At 43.5% G+C, this 22,790-nt stretch overlaps 1 protein-coding gene and 3 non-coding genes across 6 annotated transcripts; all 4 read right to left on the bottom strand.

Moving 5' to 3' along the window:
• Positions 1 to 4,255: 4,255 nt before the first annotated feature.
• LOC100717485 (ribonuclease 4) lies at positions 4,256 to 17,891 on the bottom strand. Of its 3 annotated transcripts, XM_063236939.1 has the most exons (3): positions 17,699 to 17,891; positions 12,877 to 12,950; positions 4,256 to 5,466 (listed from the first exon to the last, which is right to left on the bottom strand). In XM_063236939.1, exon 3 carries the CDS (start codon positions 5,447 to 5,449, stop codon positions 5,006 to 5,008), a length of 444 nt encoding a protein of 147 aa, XP_063093009.1. In that variant the 5' UTR covers positions 5,450 to 5,466; positions 12,877 to 12,950; positions 17,699 to 17,891; the 3' UTR covers positions 4,256 to 5,005. The 3 variants fall into 3 exon arrangements, with proteins under 3 accessions (XP_063093009.1, XP_003474580.1, XP_013013216.2); XM_003474532.5 differs by lacking the exon at positions 12,877 to 12,950 and having other exon boundaries at positions 17,699 to 17,888; XM_013157762.3 differs by lacking the exons at positions 12,877 to 12,950; positions 17,699 to 17,891 and adding an exon at positions 12,729 to 12,870.
• A 370-nt stretch (positions 17,892 to 18,261) lies between these two features.
• Positions 18,262 to 18,333, bottom strand: Trnap-ugg (transfer RNA proline (anticodon UGG)). Its single transcript has one exon. It is a non-coding gene; the product is annotated as a tRNA-Pro (tRNA).
• A 3,295-nt stretch (positions 18,334 to 21,628) lies between these two features.
• On the bottom strand, positions 21,629 to 21,719 carry Trnay-gua (transfer RNA tyrosine (anticodon GUA)). Its single transcript is given in 2 exon segments — positions 21,629 to 21,664; positions 21,683 to 21,719. It is a non-coding gene; the product is annotated as a tRNA-Tyr (tRNA).
• An 836-nt stretch (positions 21,720 to 22,555) lies between these two features.
• Positions 22,556 to 22,628, bottom strand: Trnat-ugu (transfer RNA threonine (anticodon UGU)). Its single transcript has one exon. It is a non-coding gene; the product is annotated as a tRNA-Thr (tRNA).
• Between the last annotated feature and the right edge of the window lie 162 nt (positions 22,629 to 22,790).

The following is a 22,790-nucleotide window of genomic DNA, read 5'->3' on the forward strand; positions in this document are numbered from 1 at the left end:
GCTGTCTGGTCGCTTGTGCTGCTGGTGCTGCGCTGGGCAGGAAACATTTAAGGTGCCATGTATAGTGCCTCCCAGGAGTCCAACTGGAGGTCTAGAGCCCATGAGAAGGACTCACACCAGTCTCTTTTACAGATCTGTGCTGGGAAGGCCCAAAGGTCAGTGGTGGAAGCTAGAAAGTCCATGCCAGCGGGGTGAAGGAGCTGTGCTGGTGAACTGGGTGTTCTACACTGGAGCTGAGAAGTCACACTCACAACAAAGACCAGGGCTGACCTGAAAAGCACCATAGCCATCCTCAGCGACACAGAGGCCCTGAGCTCCTCCAACGATAGGAACAGTCAAGTACATGCCAGAAAGCCAGAGTGACAAGTTTATCCTGGAGATTAAATGGCACACGTCTTCCCTTCTGGAGCCAGGAAGCAACGCTAGACGCAAGGACCAGAGCTCCCCCAAAGCAAACCACAGCCACTTTCACCAACAAGGTCCTGAGCTCCTCTGATGACAGTGGTCAACTCACACTGGGGAAGCTAGTCATGACGAGCTCCTCCAAGAGAACCAACAGCTGAAACAGTAACACGCAGGAGAAGCCAAAATGCCTCAATGCCTCCCTTTTCCTTCTCCACATCTCTATTTATGCTGGCAACCTTCCTCAGCTGAAACATCTACCTTCAGCACCATGGTGATTTGATTCTGCTGGCGTTAAGTTTACCACAAGTTTTTAATCTATACATAAATATATATATACATACACACACACACACACACACACGCATACACAGTTGTACCTGAAAGAGGCTTTTGGTGCTATACTGGCAAGGGAGGAAATGGTATTCTTTAAGACATATCAAGTGGTCAGGTCATTTAGGGTTGGAGCTTACAAAGTCAAGTTAATTTTCTACAAGACATCACTCAGCTGCAATGTGACCTTGAAAAACAAAGGTAAAATAACCGTGATTCCATACAAAATAGAAGGTTGAGACAGGATAAGGATCCTCACAGGGACACAAGTCAAAGTTTCTCAGGTCTTAACCCGTGATCTCTCTTCCACTAAAGGCAGAGGCATCTTAGTTCCTGTCCTTCCTTCCAAACACTGTGTGTAGAATGTGCCTTTTTCTTCCTCTGCTCTTTAATTTCAAGAAGCAGGAGCACTGTAACAGCAGGGGGCGCCATGACGTCGCCAAGCGAAGGATAAAAAGGATATAGAAAGGAGGCCAAAAAAATTGTGATTTTTTAAACTGCACATTCAAGAAAAACTGTACATTCACGAAAAACTGTGAGGAGCCAGATATAGTGGCACACACCTGTGATCTTACTCGGGAGGCTGAAGCGGAGGATTGTCACCAGACTGAGGCCAGCCTGAGCCAGTCTGCACTACATAGTGAGACTCAGAAAACAAAAACAAAAACAAAAAAAGAAAGAAAACAGAAAGATATAAGAAAGGAAGGAAGGAAGACAAGAAAAGAGACAGAGAAATAAAAGAAAAAAGACAAGAGAAGAAATGGAACAAAGAGGTGACAGCAAGGGAGAGGGGGGAAGAGGAGGAAGTAAAAAGAATTAAGGATGCCAGCTCCCTCCAGCAGCTCGTGTTCTAACGTGAGAATTAAGAGGCTGCATGTCCTACCTCTCCATGGTGGGTGTAACCGTTATGTACCACAAAAATGTACAAGTAAAACTAAAAATTCTCAATTAGGAAAATAAAGCAACTTTTACAAAGCAAGAGAAAACAGAAACAAAGAGAAATTGTTCCTAAAGACAAAAAGTTACCCAAGGCTACAATGCTTTTTCCCTTCCAGGAAACTTACTGAAAACACCAAAAGCTTTTCTAAGAATCTTAAAGACACAGTGAGTCTGTAAATCGGAGCCTGTACTTTTCACCTGTACACTGAGCTTCCTCCCACAGACACTCCTCTTCAAAAGCGCAGCACTCTGAAGTGGCCAGTGTATTTCTAAACTTCTAAACATGCGAATGGTTTAGTCTGACCTGCCCCACCAAGTGTGCAGCCTGGCAGACAGCAGAAACGTACACCTAGTCCACCGTCTGGGGACACCTGAAGATCACAGCCCTCAGCCACAGACCGTGGTGCTTCTTTTTTTTTTTTTTTTTTTTTTTTGTCTTTTTCTTTTTTATCAGTACCAGGGATCGAACTCACGACTGCCTGCTTGCAAGGCAGGGTGGTGCTTCCATTTTGAGGGCCTGTACTCCATTCTTTCTGGATGTGTTCTGTTAAAATTCTGACTAATAAACCTTTTACATCTCTCACTACTGACATGTCTTAGAAATTCTTTGTCGGTGATAGAAGTCTGCAAACTCACAACCTACTCATAGGTGGGGTGAAGTGAGGTTCCCAGCTCCTCCTTGGGGGACCTTCTCATGTCCCACCAATGACATAAGGACAAGAAGAGGGCATAGCCATATCCTACAATAGGAGGCAATCCCCTGTCACACAAGAAAAATGTCATAAAACACTATATTTGTGATCCAATGAAAAATTACCATCTGATAGCCTACCCTAGTGATGCCTTTATTTTGGGGGATGATGGTACAGGAATTGCATTTTAAATATATTTTTTAGTTTTTCTTTTTAGTAAATAAATGATCAGTGAATAGTGCAACATCTTAAGGTGCCTTTAATATGTGCCCATGTTTATAGCAGCACAATTTCTTTTTTTTTTTTTTTTTTTTTTTTTTGGTCTCTTTTGTTTTTACCGGTACCAGGGATCAAACTCACGACTGCCTGCTTCCAAGGCGCTTATGCCGCTGAGCTAAATCCCCAGCCCCAGCAGCACAATTTCTAATAGCCAGATCTTGGAAATAATCTAAGTGTCCATCAGCTGAGGAATGGATAAAAAAGTTGTGGTATTTTTATACAATGGAGTACTATTCAGCTGTAAAGAATGATCACATTGAGATATTTATAAATAAATGCATGCAGCTTGAGACCATACTCATAAGTGAAATAAATCAAACTCACATGTATAAATACCAAATAGTTTCCCTAGTGTAAGAAATGGTAATAATACATAAAAGTATGTGGAAATCATGATTCCCATTATATTGCTTTGGAGCCTTATAATGTTTTCATTCATAAGTTGGAATGGTTTTATTCTGGGGTGTTTAATATTATTGTCTGTGATGGTATGAACAGCTAGTTTGAAGAAAACAAGACATTATAATAGCTAGTGCTGATTTAGTATCATCTTGTTTTGAAGTCCCACCAAGCTTTTGTTCTTCTGTCTCCATCGGTTTTATGATGTTGTATCTTATTGGATTTTATTATACGTAATAGTATAAACAAATTTTTTATGGACTAAGAGATAATATAGTAACCATTGTTCATTTTCTGTTAGTTGGTTCTGAATACCCTGTAATACTTTCATTCTCTTGGTTTTATACTGTCTTGTTATGTTTGATACGATAGTATATGAAGGTATACTCAAATATTTCAAGGAAAGAAACACTGTGGTAGCTACTGTTGTCGGGTTGTCTTGTGGTGAAACACTATGTTGCTTAAATTGTTCTGTTCTGACCTGCTTTGTTATGTCCTCTTTTATTTTAATCCTTTTTTAAATAAAAAAAAGGTGCCTTTAAAAGCTATATCCGTGTTTTCAATGGCCAGTCTGATTTGTCTGTCAGAATTGTGCCCCGTTCTGTTTTTCTTCCTTCACTACGAAGTTCCTTCTCATTTTTCCTAATTAAAGATTTTGCCTGTAAATCGATGCTATTACCTCAATTTTAATTTCTAACATCACTGAAGCAAGTTCCCATGTGCAGCCTGAGTCAAATTCAAATAAGGTTTATTTTCACAGTTGTCTTGGACTATCTCCAGCCTGGGGACTCCTTTGAAGGGAGCCAGTGGTGGTTATTTATGTTTTGGGGAGGCTGTGCTTTAGTCAGATAAGGGAAGTTGTGTAAGATTTCTCCCTGTATCTACTGTCATTCAAATGTTTTCAAGTTAGTCTTACATATAGACACACACACGTGCTCACATCCACACATTTCTCCCATTGCCAGCTATCAACACTATGTAGCCCTGCTTTTCTGTTTGTTTCCAAAGGGAAAAGAGATGGGTGTGAGTTTGGAGATGAACCACATCCTCCAGGGCAAATGAAGCAAAGGTTTCTTTGTTGTGGTCAGGGAAGAAGTGAGCACTGGTCTTTAAGCAGCAGGTATAAGGGTCTTAAGGTGTGTGTGTGTTTATCGACTAGCAAAAAATTAAAGAGAAAAAGAGTAAAAATAAATAATCCCATAGCACAGTCCTTTTAGATTCCTGTAGATCTGTCCTTTATTATAATGAACACATGAAACATCTTTCAGTCAGGGAGCATAAATGAGTGTTTGCAAACTAACAAATTTTTAGTACCTTGACTTATTGGGATTATTGAAATATTTGAAGAAAAAGGAAACTTTCTAATATTTCTCGATCTTAAAAGACACAAACATAACAATGCCAAGGAACAGAGAATTCTCATTTGGCAGCATGTTAGTCACAAATTTTTAATGGTTTCCCCAACAACTGACTTAGGGAAATAACAGAAGGAAGACATTTTCAAAGCACTCCACATGGTAGCACAAAAGATGCCCTCAATACATATCTAGTTGAACTGGAATTTGTCTTACCTTTTCCACTAACTTCATAGTCTCAGCAAATTCTTTAACTTCCAGCTTCTACATACAAAGGCATTATTAAAGAGCTCCTGGGGTATTAAAATAACTGAGATGAAAGCGCTTGAAATGTAGTAAAAATACATCATGACTAAATTACAGAGTATAAGATCTGAGCAAACGAAGCTGATCAGCATTATAAAAGCTTACTGTAGAAAAGCTCAGACTCATAGATTTATGTCTCCTTTTCTCTTGGATGCAATATCTGAAAGAGAATAACTTTTACAGAAGAAACAGAAAAAACGAGCAAAGGAGACAAGAGCCTGTGACTTTTCCAACGTGTCACTCATTGCCATCTAGGTGTAAATTGGAGGCTAGCCACTGGTGTAAACAATATGGGATGGTCTATGCATCAAAATGCACAGGCACCTCAGGGCTACCCTCACAGGCAATGACAACTTGCCTGGTCCTCGCCATAGCCCGATATCTGCAGTTAGGGGCCCTGGAATTTCCTGTCTCCCTGCAGTCTGTGACCTTCACAACACCTGTATGACAGTTCATCAAACCATTCTTGCACTCGACGTTGCTGGTGCTGCAGATACTGCGAATGTTCCAGATGTCTTCATGAATGAAACTGTTGAAGGGCTTGCACCTCGGACTAGTCATCCTCCGTCTCTGCATCATCAAGTTGCAGTAATAATCATTGCCACCTGTCACCTGGGGGTCCACGTGCTGCCGCAGGAACCGCTGGTACATGCGATCCTGGCCGTAGGAGGGCTGCACCAGCCCTAGCCCGATCAGGGTCAGCAGCAAGAGCAGAAGCAGTGAATGGGTCCTCTGTAGATCCATAACCACCGTAGAGGTGTCTAGAGGAAGCAAGGGCCAGAGAAAAGACATAAGAACTCAGCACTGGAGAGACATGCTGAGAAAGCAAGCCGGCATCTCCTGGATTCCAGTCTCCTCTTTCTCCCTTCTTTTCATGTGTAATTTCCCACCTTGCCCACCCTTGTCTTCCTAAGAGTGAGTATTTTGCCAACATGTACTTCTCTGAAAACAGAAGCCTTTCTTTTTTCTAGACAGCAGTTGGTGTAGTCAGTACAATAAGTCACAGCCAAATTGACTATGTTTGGCTGCCCAAGATTAGATGTTGATCACAATACATAAAAAGGGAAAAACAAATCTAAACAAATCTGGAGTTATTTCTAAGATAATTACTTAGTGTGATCTTTGACGAGTGTTTTGGTGCCTGGAGGCTCACATGTCAACAGTTTGGATAGACTCAAGTCAAAGAAAGCTTACGCACTGATTTTCATTTTATATCTAGGAATCAAGGGAGATGGAGAAATGAGCAGAGTAAAATTTCAGCCTAGCTTTCCCTCTCACATGACTGTTCTTTTAGTCGTAGGCATGTAAAATTGATTTTAAAAAATCTTATTAATCTTACAATTAAAAAAAAAACCCAGGTTATTAAAGACTGGCTCAGAATTGCCTCTCTACCAAGTTTCAGGGGTTGGAAGTGGGAGGGGGAGGTGGGCAACGTGACTACACTGATTAGCCAGATGCTGCCATCTGATGGTCACTGCTGGGATTAATAACTGCGATTTCACTTGAGTGATGCAGGGAGGCAAGGTTGATTGACTAGAATACACCCATTCCCTCATTCGATAAGTGAGCAACCTAAAGCAACAAAGACAATTTTTCAGAGTCAAATGAATCCATTTTTTATTTGTGCAGTCTAAGGGGCGCCCCCAGTGAAGTCCTTATTTGATATATATAGACATTGCTCTCTTTTCTTTCCAAAGATCCTGCTTCATGATGGCCAGTTCCACTGTCTGAGTGACTGATACAGATGCCTTATGAAACGCTGTCCTTCAAAAGCCTATCCTTTGATTAGTGATGCTGACCAACAGCAAACATAGTTATTCTTTTTAAGTGTCACTTCCTAAATCCATGGCCATCTTTTTGCCTTTGCACATAAAAACATGCTCCATGTCCAATTACCATGCCTAGTGTTACAGATATAAGACAATGCATTAGGAAGAGAGGAAGCAAAGAGGTGCGGGGAGGCAGGATGCTAGGGAAAGCCACTACTTGATTTACTCTTCTCTCCATGATTGGTGGACGCAGCTTCTGAAGGAAGAATTTGTTTCAGCTTCAGCAGAACAATGCACTTAGGTGGGTTTTCTCATGTTCCCTCTGGCCTTCCACTGCTTTTATTTACTTTCTCTCATCCTTCTTTTTTGTTACCAAGGATACAGTTTGGTCGAGTGGGAAACCTGACTGAACTCTGCTCCTGGGCTGCCCAGAGTAAAGAGCTCTTCTGCCATGTCCTCCCACGATGATGCTCTGCCTTCTCAGGTCCAGAATCAATAAGCCAAATATTCAAAATAATCACAGAATGAAACTGGTGGAACTGAGACAAAATAAGCTTTTCTTCTTTTTAAATTGATTATCTCACGTAATTGTCATGGGGGTTGAAAGCTAACTAAACACTGTGCGAATTCAGTGAAATTCTTTAAACTTGTCTTAGCATTTCCCCTCAAAAGTTAAAAGATCATAATAACATCTTTCTCTTACAATGCTATGAATGGTAAAAGATAAAATTAATGGAAAGTATTTCATAGAATGCTTAGCATTTAGGAAGTATCAGTATATGCTGACAATTATTATCTTTACCATTTCATTTTTCTTGTCTTCCTCTACTGTCTTCAATTGGGATCAAATAATGAATGACTAAAATGAGTGACAATAGAGATCTCTGACCCATCTTTATTTCATAGAATTTATTGGATATAATTGGAAGTCTGCTTTTAAATGATTCACTTGGACAAAATGACCTTCTGTAACTGTACGGTGGGATACACCTATAATCCCAGCACTTTGAGAAGCTGAGACAGGAAGATTGAAAATTCAAGCCCATTACAAAATATTTTGAAGCAAAAATAAAGAAAAGAAAATTCAAGCCCATAAAGTTTGAGTCTGGATAATTTAGTGATTTAGTGAGACCCTGTATCAAAATTTTAAGAGCTTAAAAGGGGTTCAGATACAACTTAGTATGAGGCCTGGATTTATTCCCCTGTACCACACACACACATACACACACACAGACTTGATTGTAACTTTTCTCATTGCTGACACAAAATATACAGCACAGCACAAGGAAGAAAGATTTATTTCAGCTCACAGTTTGTAAAGGTTTCAGTCGATAGCCCACTTGCTCCCGGGAAGGGTGACATAGCAGAGATGCACTGCAGAAGAGAAACAGTACACAGTATGGGAGGGCAGGCAAAAGGCGGCAAGCAGTAAGGAATAGCAGTAGCTGAAGCAACAAAAGCAGCTGCCTGCTTTCTGTCACTTTTTATTCCATCTGAGCTATCTGCCCTGTAGGTGGTGCCACCCACACCAGGACTGAGCAATCTTAATCCCAGCATCACACCCTAGACCCAGCTAGCTCCAAAAAGCCCCACCTATGAGTGCATGAGGCTTTGGGGGGATCTAGATACAAACCATAACATTCTGCTCCTGGACCCCCCAATGACTCACACAGTTACCTTTATGCAAAAGGCATTTAGTCCATTTCTAAGAGTTGCCAAAGTCCTAACAGTTTCAACATTGCTAAAAAGTCCAAGTTCAAAGTCTCCTTAGCTGTGAGTCCTGTACAAATGAAAGTTAAACATTTCCAACATACAATAGCCTAAGATAAACATTACTATTTCAAAAGGTACAAATAGGGGATAGCATGAAATGGGATCAAAAAAATCCAAAATTCAGCAGTGCAAACGTTAACTCCTTCCCAAATTCCATTTCTAGCATCCAGGGCAATCTGTGGCAAGACGTGAAATTTGAAGAGCTTGGATGGCTCTACCCCTACAACACTGCCACTGGCTGTAGCTCCCACAGTTTCTGTCTTGGGCCAGCTCTGTTCCCTCCTAGCAGTCCCCTCCTTTTCATCAGAAAATCCATGTTCCTGGCTTCTTCAACCTTCTAGGGTCTTTACTTTACCAACAGCCTCATACACTGACCTCTCAGGGGCACACTGCTTGTTCTGAAACCTGTGTGTTCTGAAACCTGTCTTCCTGACCCCACAACCCTTGCATTCTGCATGCACTTAGAACAAGCACCACATGGATGATGTTAAAGTATGCCACCAACCAAAGCAGTTGCCAGGCTTCCTTCCCTTTTACTGAATGTCTGGATTAGTTGATGCTATGAGCCCAATCCACAGGCACAAATTCCTTAGGCCACTGCCATTCTAGAACATGGTGCTCTGGGGCTCTCTTTTCAAAGCAAAAGAGAGCCCCAGAGCACCTTTTACCTTTGCAATTTTGAGCCTGAAAAGGGTGATGCCCTTCTGGTCCTTGTGATGTCCTCAGGCCATCTTTTCTATTGTCCTCTTTCTTCTCAGCAACCAAGTTCTCCTCTGCACTTTCTTTGCTACTGGAGCTTCCTTTCTAGCCAAACTCAAAATGTTTTACAATATTCTGCTGGACTCTTTACCGATTGATCTGGCCAAAAGCCCCCAAAAATATCTGGGCCACTCCTCAACATTAGACTACCTTGAAATTTTCTCTAATAATTAATGCTCATCTCATACTTAAATCTCAGTTTCAGGCAAAGTCTCTAAAGAAGAGTAAAATTCAGACAAATTTTCTGCCAAAGCATAGCACACATGGTCTGGAGTCCCATAGCTAAAGCAGTCCTTCTTCCCAGCAGAAACCTCATGAGCCTGGTCTTTACCTGCTGCATGTGTAGCAGCATTCTTTCTGCTGATCTCTGACCAGGATCTTGCAGCAAGCACAACTTTAAGCATTCCAGAGCTGCTTCTTTAACTGGCATCTCCAAACCTTTCCAAAATCTTCCCACAAGCCAATTCCAAAGGCTCCTAAACCACATGGCTAGGTATAGTCACAGCAATGACCCAGATCTTGATACCAAAATTTGTATCAGTCACTGCTTACTAGAGAAACAGATTTAAAATGATATATACAAATATATAAGAATTTACAAGATGAAAAAAAAAGAATTTACAAGATGGCTTACAATGGCCACCCACACAGTCAGGTATGAAAGAGGGCAACAGATCCATCTGCACACTGGACAGCTGGAGGATCCAGTCAAAAGCTGAAACTCATTGCATCTTACGCAAGTCCATATCAGGAGGTCTACGGATCAGCAATGGAAGGCTAAAGAGTCTGTGCTGCAAATCAGAACACGATGTCCAATGCGGAGGTGAGGACTGGAGCTCCACTAAAGAAACAGAGTCTTCTTTCCTCATTTCCCACTTAGCTGGCAAACTCATTGGTTGCCGTCACTCCCACCCAGTAAATCCCAGTAAAGTTTCAATTAATTTCCTCAGCCACATCCATAACTATCCTGACCCAATTTAGTTGGTAACTTCTTACTCAAGTTGTCCCAATCAGTTAACTATCACAGTTGCGATAGACTAAGAGATTAAGTATTCAGCTGCTAGCCCCCTCAACAGGTGAGGAAGCCCCTGATCTTCAGGACCATGTGATGCATTTCCCCTAACACTAAGGCAAGGTGTAATTTCTTTCTGAAAAAACTTTGAAGACCATTCAGATCTTTTAAAAACCTCCATGGATCCACCTCATATAACATTAGATATCTACAAATACCCCTGCATCCAACAATAAAAATGGCTTTTCACTATAAATTTTAACTGGTTTTTAGAATTTTTAAAATTATTTGTCTGCAGTTCATTTAATTTGTGATTGGCTATGGTTTTTGTTTTGTGAGTCTGCTTGCTTATTTGTTTGTTTGAGACAGGATCTCACTATGTAATTCAAGCTGAAAATGAATTTACTATGTAGTCTAAGCTGGTCTCGAACTCAGGGCAACCCTTCTGTATCAGCCTCCCAAGTGCTGGGATTACAGGTGTGCACCACAACTGATCCAGCCTGAGTATCTTGTGAGACACTGTCTCAAAATATATATATACATTTTAATAGATACTAAATTATTAGTGTTTATTTTTTAGTTCTCTTGTGATATATCAATAAACATTTTCATCTCAAATATTTTTGTAGGCCTTAAGAAGTCCAAGAATCCTTTAGTGTGGCTAACAATCCTGGGGAAATGACTGTGAGTCTAGAACAACAAATCCAGGATTCTCATGGTGACATGGAAGGCATGTGACCTAGTGGACAAAGTGCACACTCTTTCTAATCAGATTAGATTAGATTAGATTAGCCCCCTGGTCTACTCCATAAGAACTACAACATGGTATACTGCTGAGGAATACCATGTGCATGCTAAGGAGATTAGATGTGAGTGTCAAAGCAAAAGCTGCAAAGTTTCATACTGACCATAGGATATTACAAAATATTTATGAATTTATGTTTAGGTCTCATGGATACTATTTCCAGGTCAGCATTACTTATGTGATCTTGGGCAAACAACTCACTGTTTACTTGTCAGTGTTTCCCATTGGCACACAATCTGCAAAGGGCAGGGATCATACTGTTCACCTGGAATCAGTGCCTCAAAACAGACCTTTAATATTATCTCAGTGATTGACTTCATTTTCCTCTGCAGGCCTAAATCTTCTCATCTATAAATGAGAGTGGCTTTAAAAAGGACTGAAAGTCCGCAGCGCTCACTAAACATATTGGAGCCTTTTCCAGGTTCAGCAGCAGAAGTCCAGTGACAATGGAAGCATAAATACAAACTATTAACAATTTAGACGCTGGTACAGGCACCAGTTGGAAAAATCGATGACAGAGTGAGCTGTGCCCTATGTCACCGAGAGGCTTTAACCTCTCAGGCTAGCTGTGTAGGCCATGTCACCAGAGGTAAGGTAAACAAACACTACCAGCAGGTCTGCCTCCTAAAACGCCTCTCACTTTTCAGGGTTTGAGCACTCAGGTCTCAGTCTGACAAGGCAAAGGGGTAACTCTGCTTTTATTGCAGAATATGCATGTTTATTTAGTACTAATGCACCTAAGGTTTCGTCAGCCTTATGTAAACTGCGATCGCCAATACATTCAGATACCTCCTCCCAGCAGGCAAACTGCGGGACCAATACTGTCTGACATCTGCCCCCAACCTCCTCATGTGTCCAAGGGGATATTCCTTTAAAGCCACATAAAGTGAGTTTGTCAGGAAGCTGGGAAGAGCCAGACTGGGGGACAGAAATGAACCTGCCCAGGTCACGAGTGCTGAACCTCTCTCACCACACATAACTCACTTGACTTTCATCAGCAGAATTGGTCCCACTGCTCTTCAGGCCCAATTTACTGACTCAAACTGATCCTGTAGTCATGACAAGAATTTATATTCTTCTTCCCAAATGCAAGCGCTACTCAGCTTTCACACACCAAGGAGTTCACTTCACAGTTTATGATGAGGAAACTGTGGTCACTGTTTTCAAACACAGCCTCACCATCCTCCACAGGGAACGGTGATCACATTTCCCCTCCAGTTCTCTTCCTCCTTCTTCCATTCAACCTGCCACTTTCTTGTGGTTACTTCCTTTGGTTTTGGAATGCAAGATGAAAAGAATCAGAAACTTTGTTTTCAAAGGGCACCCAAGCCAGGCACGGTGGCACATGCCTGTAATGCCAGCACTTGGGAGGCTGAGGCAAGAGGATCACTGTGAGTTTGAGGCCAGCCTGGGCCACATTAGTGAGTTCAAGTCCAGCCCACACTACATATTATCTCTAAATAAATAAATAGAAAGGAAGAAAAAAAGAAGGAGGCATCCAAAACTTTCCTAAGAAAAGAAATTAGTTAGGGAAGACTAGAGCAGGGCTGAAAGTGTGTTTTCTTTTCCCTTCCTTGTCAAGCCTTGCACAGTGTCTATAATGTGGACACAAGCAGGACCATTTCACATGCCCTTCAGCAAATGATTTCCCAGAAATCTGGAGATTTTTATCACGATTTAGAAATTCTCCCTAAATTAGAAATTCATCCACATGCAGGCTATCCCCAAAAAGAGCTTTTTTCATTTGTTTGTTTTACATTTTATCTTATGCATTTCTTTTCCTAGTCACGTACTGGGGCCCAAAGGACCTAACGCAGGAAAAATAGCTTCATTCAAATGGATGAATGGCTAGAAACAGTGTAATATAAACAAACAGAACAGATTATCCAGGAGAAAGGATCTTACAAGAGTCTGGCTGTCTCCGTCCAACTGGAGATGGGTTCAAATGTTGGCTCCTTGGAAACAGGTTCCAGCTGTGTGCACCTAGAGGCTCTCCTGGTTCTGATAGTGTACTACTCATATAAAGGGGTGGGGGAGCAGATACATGGCTCACCAGACTCGGCAGAAGCGTGCAGACCAAGGGCATTCACCTTTCTCCCGGGCCAGACTGGGTCAAATATTAACCACCTGAAATAATTAGCAATTTGTTCAGGAGTCAAACTTTTATAAACATGGTCTGTTCCCCAAAAGTTGTCTGTTTTGATTCTTTTTCTCATTAATGGATTGAGTTTTCATAATTCATGTGCAGTGGTCTGGATCCGTAATATACTGTTTCTGATGTTATTGGCCACTCCAAGAGCTGATTTGGAAGAAGTCTACAGAATAAAACAGGATCTTCCAGTAGGATGCTTTTAGATTATACTTTCTATTTGTCCATGATACAGTTTTGTTTCATGAAAGTATGCGAAGCAACTTACTCCATGGATCTCACAGAACCATGAAATTATCTCTATAGAAGGTTTGGGGACATGTATTATCACATGCTACCTGCCTCAACCTCCCAGCTGCTATGTCCAGAAATATCCTCACTAGGATACCAACCAGGATTCTCCTTCCTTTCATCCTTACCTGTCCACAGCAAACTATCCCTGAGTACCCAATCTTTCATTTCCTAAGCACAGTTGCAAAAATAATTATCTCCAACATCACTGTAACATTGCTGTTGCAGCCCCTCTAAAACTAAATTCTTTGCCTCACTAAAACAGTGTGCTAAAGCTATCAGATCACTTTACATACCTTATAGTCATCTTAGGAAAATAACAAGCGTTTCCCAACCTTGGCACTCAACTCCACTGATGCTAGATCTACAACTGTGTGATTCTTTTCCAAATCTGCAGGCCTCTTTTGTGGTCCACCCACCTCCAAGGATTCAATCTGCTCACATCTGAGGTGACAGCTAGGACAGCTGCATTCCAGTAAACAACTGCATGTGAAATCATCATGACAATTATAATAATCCATGTTAGCATTTATCGTATGAAGCTGTCATATGTATGAGTCATTGTCAAGACTGTGTAAAGTAGATGGCACTTAAGTCTGGTTTGCTTAAACACCAACCAGCAGGTCAAACACCAAATAAACCCTGGAGTCTGACATCAAGGCCTCTGATTACAGGAAGAAAATCTGGTCATCTTTCCAGACTCCGCTCAGCAACACCTTCTCTGAGCCCTGAATAATCCTCTTCAGTCCCTCCAGTCCTCAGGGGCACTGCCCACTAATTTCTCTGTGGATTGACAGCATTCAATATTCACAGCTAGAGAGGCAACCCCGAAACAGAGATCCCAAACTGATGGCTTATAGTGCGCTGACCTGACTTTCACTCACCCAGCTCTATGCGAAAAGCTGGTGAGTTGGCCTGAAGGAAGCCTGTTTGTGTAAGCAATTACTAGGGATGCTTGAACGGTGATCAGAGGACAGGGAATTCAGACGGAGCTTTCCAAACCCGCTATGCTCCACTGCTGTTACCTAGTAGCTGTGCCTGTACCTAACTAGGGTTACACTCAGCAGGCTCCTCAGGGAGCTCAGCTCCATCAGTTTCCCTGGGAGCTCAGCTGCACAGTTAACCCACAGCTGTCCAGCTTCAGCCCGGGAGGAGGTTCTCTCTCTCAATGTCACTAGCCTGGCTTTAACAGCAGTTCTTGGTACTACGAAGAGCCGGAAGACATAAGGAACAAAAGTGGGTAGACTGAAGAATCGAGAAGAGGTTAAAGGTCCCCAGCTTCTCAACTTTGTTGGGGCACAACCCTGTCCGAGTGTCGGGCACCACAAATTATAAATTGAGTGTGGAGCACGTCTGAGGCTATCCTTGTCCTGGCCCTTTGAGCCAGATTGGAAGGAGGAAATTCCCAGCTGTCTTCTGGCTGCAGCTGAAAGCCCCAGGGCTAGGGTGCTGTAGGCTCACATGGGAAGTTCTTTATTTCCCATCGTCTTGTCCTTGCAAGAGTGCTTTGTTCCTCTTACTAAACATTCCTGTTCCAGGAAACACTCCCTGCCCTGCACCCACATCTCTGACACAGCTGTAATCAATAAATACCAAAGTCCCAGCTGCCCCTGGCCTTTTGTTCCTTGTAAACATCTGGCCATCCCATGTCCCTGCTGTCCCTTGCAGGGTCTCCAATACCCTATCTTTGCATTTGTCCTCTTCCCTTCTCCCTGTGCCCTCACCCAAATCATGAGCTAAAAGAAAGAAGGTCGGGGTAGTGTGAAGAGGACTAAGCAAAGCTTCACAAGCACCTTCCCTCCATGCTTGGTACTTCAGGGGAGATGGAGTCTCTGACAAGGAAGAGGCAGACTTGCCCCTGCCAGGACTACCAAATGTCAAAGTTTGTTCTGCCAAGTGCTAAAGCTCCAAGTGTTTCAGGAGCAAAGAGAAATAACAGGACATGGGACCTACATGACAGGGGCTCTACTGGCATCCAACACAGTAGCCAACATTCTGTTTTCTTTTGTGGGAAAAAATATCATTTGCAAGTGGTGCTTATTTTAAATGAACAACATAGCACTTTTTAAAGAACCACCAAAGAACTGAGCTCTTAAAAGTTACCAGCCACTTGTTTGTAGGGAGGACGGCTGCCAGGCTCATTGCAACATCTCTAAGGTCTTATCAGTCACTGATTGACTCAGCAGTCCCACAGCAAGCAGCAGCCGACAACCACAGCCTGAGAGGACTTCAACACCATGGCCGAACTCTGCTGGCTCACATAGGTCTCCACTCTAACCCAGGACACATGCACTCACACCCAGCATCGTGGGCTGAAGTGTTGCTCAAGCACAAACTGCTTGGCTCGGCCTGAGCAGCTTCTGATTTTAGCCCGGACTCCCAGGGAACATGGACAGATGCCTTCCTCCAACTCTAGCCCTGCCTCTGACACTGGGGAGAGTTCATAACCTGCTCACAGCCTTGACAAGCCAGAAAGGCATTTTTGCTTTTCTCTTGAACTTGACACAAGAAGTTACATTGAAACAGAAAATGGGAATTTTAAATGCAATACTTCATTAACAAGCACCTAAATTCTTACTCATGTGTTTCCAAATCCGACCAGGAATTAGTCTACTAATGAACATTATATCTTTGTCAGTAATTTAATACAAGTGAAGCAACTGACAATTGAGAAAAGCTACATATTTTTTAAGTTCTGACAACTTGAAAATCATTCCTATTTCCTGGACTCTCTTGCTTTGTCTCTCCCAGAAGCTAATCGCCCTTACACATAGAAAGCAGGACTCTCTACTTCCAGGAAATCAGATGGTAGCACACTTTCCCCCTTTATATAAAGCATATGTGTCTGATGCCATCTTTAGGGCTGATTGTAAAACAGGTGATAGAGGGAATGAAGTTCACGCTCTCCAAATTTCCTTTGTAAGGCTAACACTTTGGTGTCTACAAACATGACACTGATGCTAATTCACAAAAGCAATGATTAAGGGAGGTAAACCCACATGTAAGGAGCACCTGGCCTCCAGGAAATGGGCACTGTTGACTGAGGGGAGAATGGGGACGAACTCTTATATCTCCGAAGACAACCATTAACAACCCCTTGTCAAGGAATGTTGGGTTTTGTATCCACCCCCTTTCCCACTGTTTACAGAGTCTTTGCTCAAATACAGATTATATGAAAAGTCCTGAAGGCTTCACCAGCTGACACTGGTTTGCTATTTACTCATACTTTTAATTTGAGTCATAGGCAAATGCGCTCAACAATAACTTGACAGCCATTTTACTGCTTATAACCTGACATCCACTCTCTGACCATGGCCAGGCACACTGTTTGGTTCCTGGGTGGCCCCATCCTCTCTGCCAAGCTGTAGTTCATCTCCACATTACTGGAGTACTTTCTTTCATCCAAGAGTCGCCCTGCTAACACTACAGCAGTCCGTGCATTGTAGAATAAGACAAATAAGACAGAGAGCGATCTCTGAGACCATCTGCCAGTCCTTCCCCAATTTTACAGATGAGGAACCTGAGGACCTGAGAAAGAGACACTAATTGCCCATGGAATAGAAAGTATCCTTCTGCACTGACTAGGTAGTAGCTTTGCAGTTAAGTAATTATTCTTAGTCTGTTAGAGGCTGCCTATGTAAATTTGGTAATATGCTAATTAGATAAATGTGAAATCATACTGATTTCACTTGTGATTTGGCACTAATATTCTTACTGTTACAAAGGGAGGGTCATGGAGATATACAAGCTCCAGGATAGTACTGATTTTTTTTTATAACAGTTCTTCCTAAATAAAAATGTTGTTTTACCCACGTGCTGTTATCATTTTATGTGCTCTGTCAGAGCAAGAAAGCAGTGTTTCAGCAAGAAAGCTTGGAGCAGAGGCTGTTGGGAACAGTTTCCAAGAATTTCACAACACTGGCTCAGGGTGGGTCAAGGGTGGGGAGGTGGAGAAAATAAAGGAAAACATCAGTCCCCAAAAGTTAGTTCAGCCTGCAAAAACTGGATGAGGCCTGCTTCACAAATCTGATGATCAACCTGTGTACGCAGCAAAGTTTCCTTAGTTTGGAGCAAGCACAGGTCCCCCGTGGCTCCCTTCCATTCGCAGCTGTGGTCCCATTCGGAGCCTGGGTCCTAGACAGTGAGAAATTCGCGCGGGTATCTCTGTCTAGCTGCGGAAAACTGAAACCACGGAGGGAACTCAGAATCGCCAACTCCTGCACAAACCTGCCTTTTCTCTGCTTCTTCACGCCTCAGCTCCGCGGATGCGCCCGGAAACGCCCCGCGGACGAGGCCCACTCTGCCCTGGTTTCCCCGCCCACATGCTCCGGACAAGGTTGCAGGGCGGCAAGGGGGATGCAGGGCCAACATCTTGTCCTCCGAACCAGGTGTCAGAAATGGGGAGTAGGCTAAAAGAGAAGATTTTATTTCTCACCCTTCTTCCCAGTAGGACGATGGGAGCTGGTGAAAACCGCAGAGGTGTCCTTTTGAATCTCGCTTTGCACGTGCTGGGGTGGTGGGCGCCTGTCCCTGAGTGCTCGCCAGACTTGACCGGCTGCACTGCGAGAGCTGAGGAGGATCCGAATTCCCGACTCCGGGAAGTAGGGACCTCACCCTGTTTTTCCTGCTTGGACCCGCCTCCCTGCCCCGGGACAGCCGGCGGGAACCGCCCTTGCGGAGGAAGCCGGGGGCCGCGGGCACGGCCTCCAGGGGACCCGGCGCGGGGTTGGAGGGGGAAGCGGGAACACACACACACACACACACACACACACACACACACACACACACGCGAGGCACCCCGGGGCAAAGCGACCAGGAACCCAGAGAGTTTCCTGCCGATGTGGCCACCAGGACCTTCTGCCTCACAGTCATTCAGTGCTGGTTTCTTTGATAGCACAGTCCGAATGCCAGAAAGTTTGCCCCAAATTTTTCGTCTCCTAGTAGTTGCTAAAGAAGAGGAAGGGGAAAGTAGCAAAGTTTAAAAGGGAGACAAACACCGGGCTCGTCCGGGATTTGAACCCGGGACCTCTCGCACCCAAAGCGAGAATCATACCCCTAGACCAACGAGCCGAGATATACAGAGCGTTGGTACTATTGCTTGTAAACTGTATTACAAGATTTCACAGCCGCAGTAGTCCGCCAGGCTGCTTCACAGTTTTGTTATTTCCTCCTCGGGACACACAGTTTTGGCCTTACTTAGTTCTTCCGTATTTGCTGCTCATTTTCATCGCTCCATATCTTGCACACATTGCACACTTCCAACGGATAGGGTGACGGGAGGCAACTTTTCAGACCGCAGGGCACTCATCCGAGTTCCACTAAACTGGGTCCCAAAAGTCTAGTAGAGAGCCAGGTCCCCTGAGGGCGGGAGCAGATGTACGGTGGGGCATGGAGTCCTGAGCCCAGGACTGACGCGGAACACCTGTCCACCTCTACTTGCCACCCTCCCCACGCATCAAATCCTAGAGGGGAATCTGAGGGACATCAGATTCGGGGAGCAGGGGTGGGCAGCGAATGAGCACGCACGTTGGGGGTGACTTCTTCCAGCGTCTGTTCGTATTTTGTACGCCACTGGCAGTTTCTCTGAACAGGAATCGCTCCTCCACCTCTCCAACTTTTGATTATATTACTTGCTCCATCTGGAATTTGTTTTCCCAATGTTATTCCAATTCACATTAAATACTTCCCCTCCTTCCTGTCCTGCCTTAGCTCAAACTACATAAACGAAATCTCTTAGTTTAAAATGTCTCTTCATCCGTAGATGGGTGGGTAGCACACGGGGAGGGAGCTCGCATAGGGAGTGTATCCTACAACTCAGAGTCCTGCAGGAAGCAAGGAAGGTATCTGTACACATCACAGATTCTGTGCCGTCTATTAGGCTTGGTCTCTGAATTTTGGCTTCAGGTAGCACTCTAGGTGGGAACTGCAAGTAACCGAAAGAAAACACATCTTTGGGCGTTAGCTCTAAGCCTGCGAGGGCGAAACTTTTGTAGATCGAGTGTTCAAACTGCAATCCCAAACCCATTTATTGATCTCAAAGTGCTAATACTGCATTTTAACCTGAATTTTGATGTTAGTTTAGAAGAGCAACTCATAGCACTAACATCTTTTGTCTTAAAAGCAAAACACAATAACAGAGCTTTCAATGATACAAATGGCTTTTATCAAAAAAAAAAAGCTTGCATTTGGAGTGCTTTTGCACAATTAATGTCATCTTTGTTGTTGTAGGCACACAGATAATTTGTCAAACTTTAGCTTTTTGGTAGTTTGAAAGCAACATAAGCAACACTCAGGTCGTCTGTTAGTCCATTTCTTGTATAGATTTGCTATCATTTGAAGCTGAAAACAGCTACTGGCAACCATAAAGTGATACAAACAAGGTAAGAAAAGCAATCCCAAGTGCTTTCATTGGCTTAAAATTATTTGACAGAGAATTGCAGTTTAGAATTAATTTTCAGAGCTACCAACTGTGCTGTCCTTTGTCATCCCTTCACATTCCATCTTCTCAAGTTTTGAACTCAGATATTAGATTTATTTTTCTAGGTAGAGCTTTCTTGAAATTCCAATAGCTCCAGCTCTAGATTTCCAAAATCTAATCGTGTAAGCAGAGGAGATCAAGTTCTTCAAATTTAGCTTTACCTGGAGAAGTGAGAAGACACAAGGTTGTCCCCACCTCACAGAGCTGTAAAAATCTGTTACTAATACTCTTTCTTGCAGCTGCTAAAATGCCAGAAAATTCCTTTTGAATTTCCTGATGCCTTGTAGGATTTTCTACAAATGTTGAAGAATTTTCTAAATGTATTTTTAGATTTGGGTAACATTTCAACTGCTACTTTTAAGGTCTTTTTCAAAAACTTGCTGTTTTCTCTCAAATGTTTTGACATCACAAAAAGTCCCTTTTGCTATTTTTTCTATATCACGTGGTTTTTTTGTTCAGTACACTGAAGTGTAGTGAGAAATCTATAGCTATTACACTTCAGGGTATCTTCCCAGAAGAATTTAAAACACCACACCACAGTGATATATGTGCACCCATGTTCATAGCAGCACAATTTGTAATAAGTAAATATTGGAAACAACCCAAATACCCATCAATTGAGGAATGGATAAAAAGATATGGTTTTTTCATATAATGAGATATTACTAGGCTATAATGAAGGCTAATCTTGAGCTTTCTGTAGGTAAATGGATGCAACTCAAGATCATAATCATAAGTGAAATAAATGAGACCCACATGTGTAAACATTATATTCCCTCACTGTGTGAGAAACTTGATGAGTAAATAAGATCCAGAATGTACAAAAGATATTGGAATAGGAAAAAATTGTCCAAAAAAATTTTGATGGGAGAAAGAGGAAAGGAAAGAATGGAAAAGGAAAAAATACACACACACACACACACACACACACACACACACACACACACACAGCAAATAAAGTGACCAATACAAATCTATCCCTATATCATAAACCATAAATAGCTAACACTATTAATTAACTCTAAAGAATTGGATAGTCCTTGACTCAACAGTCTATGGCAGTGATTCTCAGCTGTTGTTCCTCCTAAATTTGCTGACCACCAGCACAAAGGGACAATATTCCACTGACAACCAGCTTTTGGCCTACTCTGAAAAAGGCAACTGAGTGCATATATATATATATATATATATATATATATATATATATGCTAAATTCTTCACAAACAACTAAATACGATGCTGCAGGTTTAAATATGACAGGGAGTACAACATTAAAAGAACCTCAGTCTTTTAATTAGAACATCTTTTTGCTAAACCTTAGTTTTTGTTTTTTTGCATAGGAGTTTTTTTTTGGTTTTGTTTTTTGACAAGGTCTCCTCGTGTAGTCCAGGCTGGCACTGAACTCACTTTGTAGCCCAAGCTGTCCTCCAACTCAGTAGAATCCTCTTATCCCAGTCTCCCAAGTACTAGGGTTACAGCGTGCACCACCATGCCCAGCCTTAAATTTTAGATATTAAACTTCAAATTTTCCTAACAAAAGTCAAAGCAAAAATACTGTTAATAAAAACGAATAAATACTTTATACTAAAACTCACAGCCAGTTTAAACAAATTTATCTCCCTGGTAGCAGTTACTGTATCCCCAAGTGGTGCCCTTGTCAGATCATCTGATGCTCGTTCCACTTGGTTTCAGCAACATTCCTCTAGCTAGGGTTGTTGCCCAGCAGCATCAATTGTCTAAGGAGACAAACTGTGTATTACTTCTGGTTAAACCCTTAGGGGTCTCTAACCAGGTGTCCAGTAAATTTCACTCCATGTTTGGTTATAATACTGCCCAGAGACAAAGACAGCTGGGTTGAATGGCCTCAAAGTTCAAAACAGCAGCTTTTCCTTCGAGCCGGAATCGAACCAGCGACCTAAGGATTACTAGGCGTACATAGCTCTACAGTCCTCCGCTCTACCAGCTGAGCTATCGAAGGGAGCACGTATAGTCCCTTCCAGAGCTCCCTTTTAAAACGAGAAGAGTCATCGGCACGGGGAAGGCGTAGTGTGCGCGCGCGCGTCCGGCTGTGGGCCCGCTCTTGCGGAGGCTGGCGCTCCCGTCTCGCGGAGGACTTTCCACCCTCGCCGGGGACGCCCAGCGCCGGCTGCGTCTCGCGGCCGTGCGGGACCTGCACGCGGCGGAGGCCGGGGCGTAGCGGAAGCCGAGAGCCCCGCGGACGCGAGGAGCCCACAGCGCCCCTTCCGGCGGGCGCGCCCACGGGGAGCGGTGAGCCCGGCGCCTCGGCGGCCGTTCACTTTCGAAGAAATCATGTTTAGTGTTTTCAAAAAGGAAGCGGCAATTTCTATGAGCCCAGGTCAAATTTGATTACCCACGTCTCGTCCCTCGCGGGCCCCAGACGCCTCCGAAAGGAACTCGCGCGTCCCCAACCCGAGCCCGAAGCCGCCGCCGGCCAGGCCCCACCCCGGGGGGCCTCCTTCGCGATCCCAAATTCGTCCGGAACCCAGAAAAGAGGCTCGGCTTCCTCTTCCCTCGCCAGGCCGACTTCCTGCCCGGCTCCAGCCCCGAGGCCGTGGGCCCACGTAGCTAGGGCTGTGCGCCGAGGCCGGCGGCAGCTCCGCAGCGCGGGGCGGAGGCGGCCATGTTCCTGGACTCGGCGCTGCGCGGTCCTGCATGAACAGAAAGGGAGTCCGGTCCACTTTGCAGGGTTATTACCGAGCACGAAGAGGCTAGAATCGACTGGTTTCTCAGGATTTTCTCGTGGCAGTGAGGAAGGGGTATAAAAAATTACCCATACCAGTAAATAAACCACTCAGGCCCCAGCGAGATTTGAACTCGCGACCCCTGGTTTACAAGACCAGTGCTCTAACCCCTGAGCTATAGGGCCTTACAGAGGCAAGTGTTGTTTCTTTCTTACAAAAGGAGTTTCCCTGGTTCTCTATTAGGCGCCGACAGATACAACCAAGACTGTACTTTCATTTTACTTTAAATCTCATTCACTGAAATTTATTTTGCAGGCTCTCATTTTACTGGGAATGAGACGCTGCGG

This window comes from Cavia porcellus, unplaced genomic scaffold (genome assembly GCF_034190915.1).
Source record: "Cavia porcellus strain 051 isolate PalLab524CR breed Dunkin Hartley unplaced genomic scaffold, mCavPor4.1 scaffold_26, whole genome shotgun sequence".
NCBI classification, from domain to species: Eukaryota; Metazoa; Chordata; class Mammalia; order Rodentia; family Caviidae; genus Cavia; species Cavia porcellus.

Bases quoted from the DNA above. Each gene is read 5' to 3' on its own strand.
- LOC100717485 (XM_013157762.3), bottom strand. From the start codon at position 12,843: ATGAGTAGTACACTATCAGAACCAGGAGAGCCTCTAGGTGCACACAGC. The intron at 5,467-12,728 runs GTAAGATCCTTT...TGCTTCCTCTAG, and splicing joins ACGGAGACAGCCAGACTCTT to ACACCTCTACGGTGGTTATG.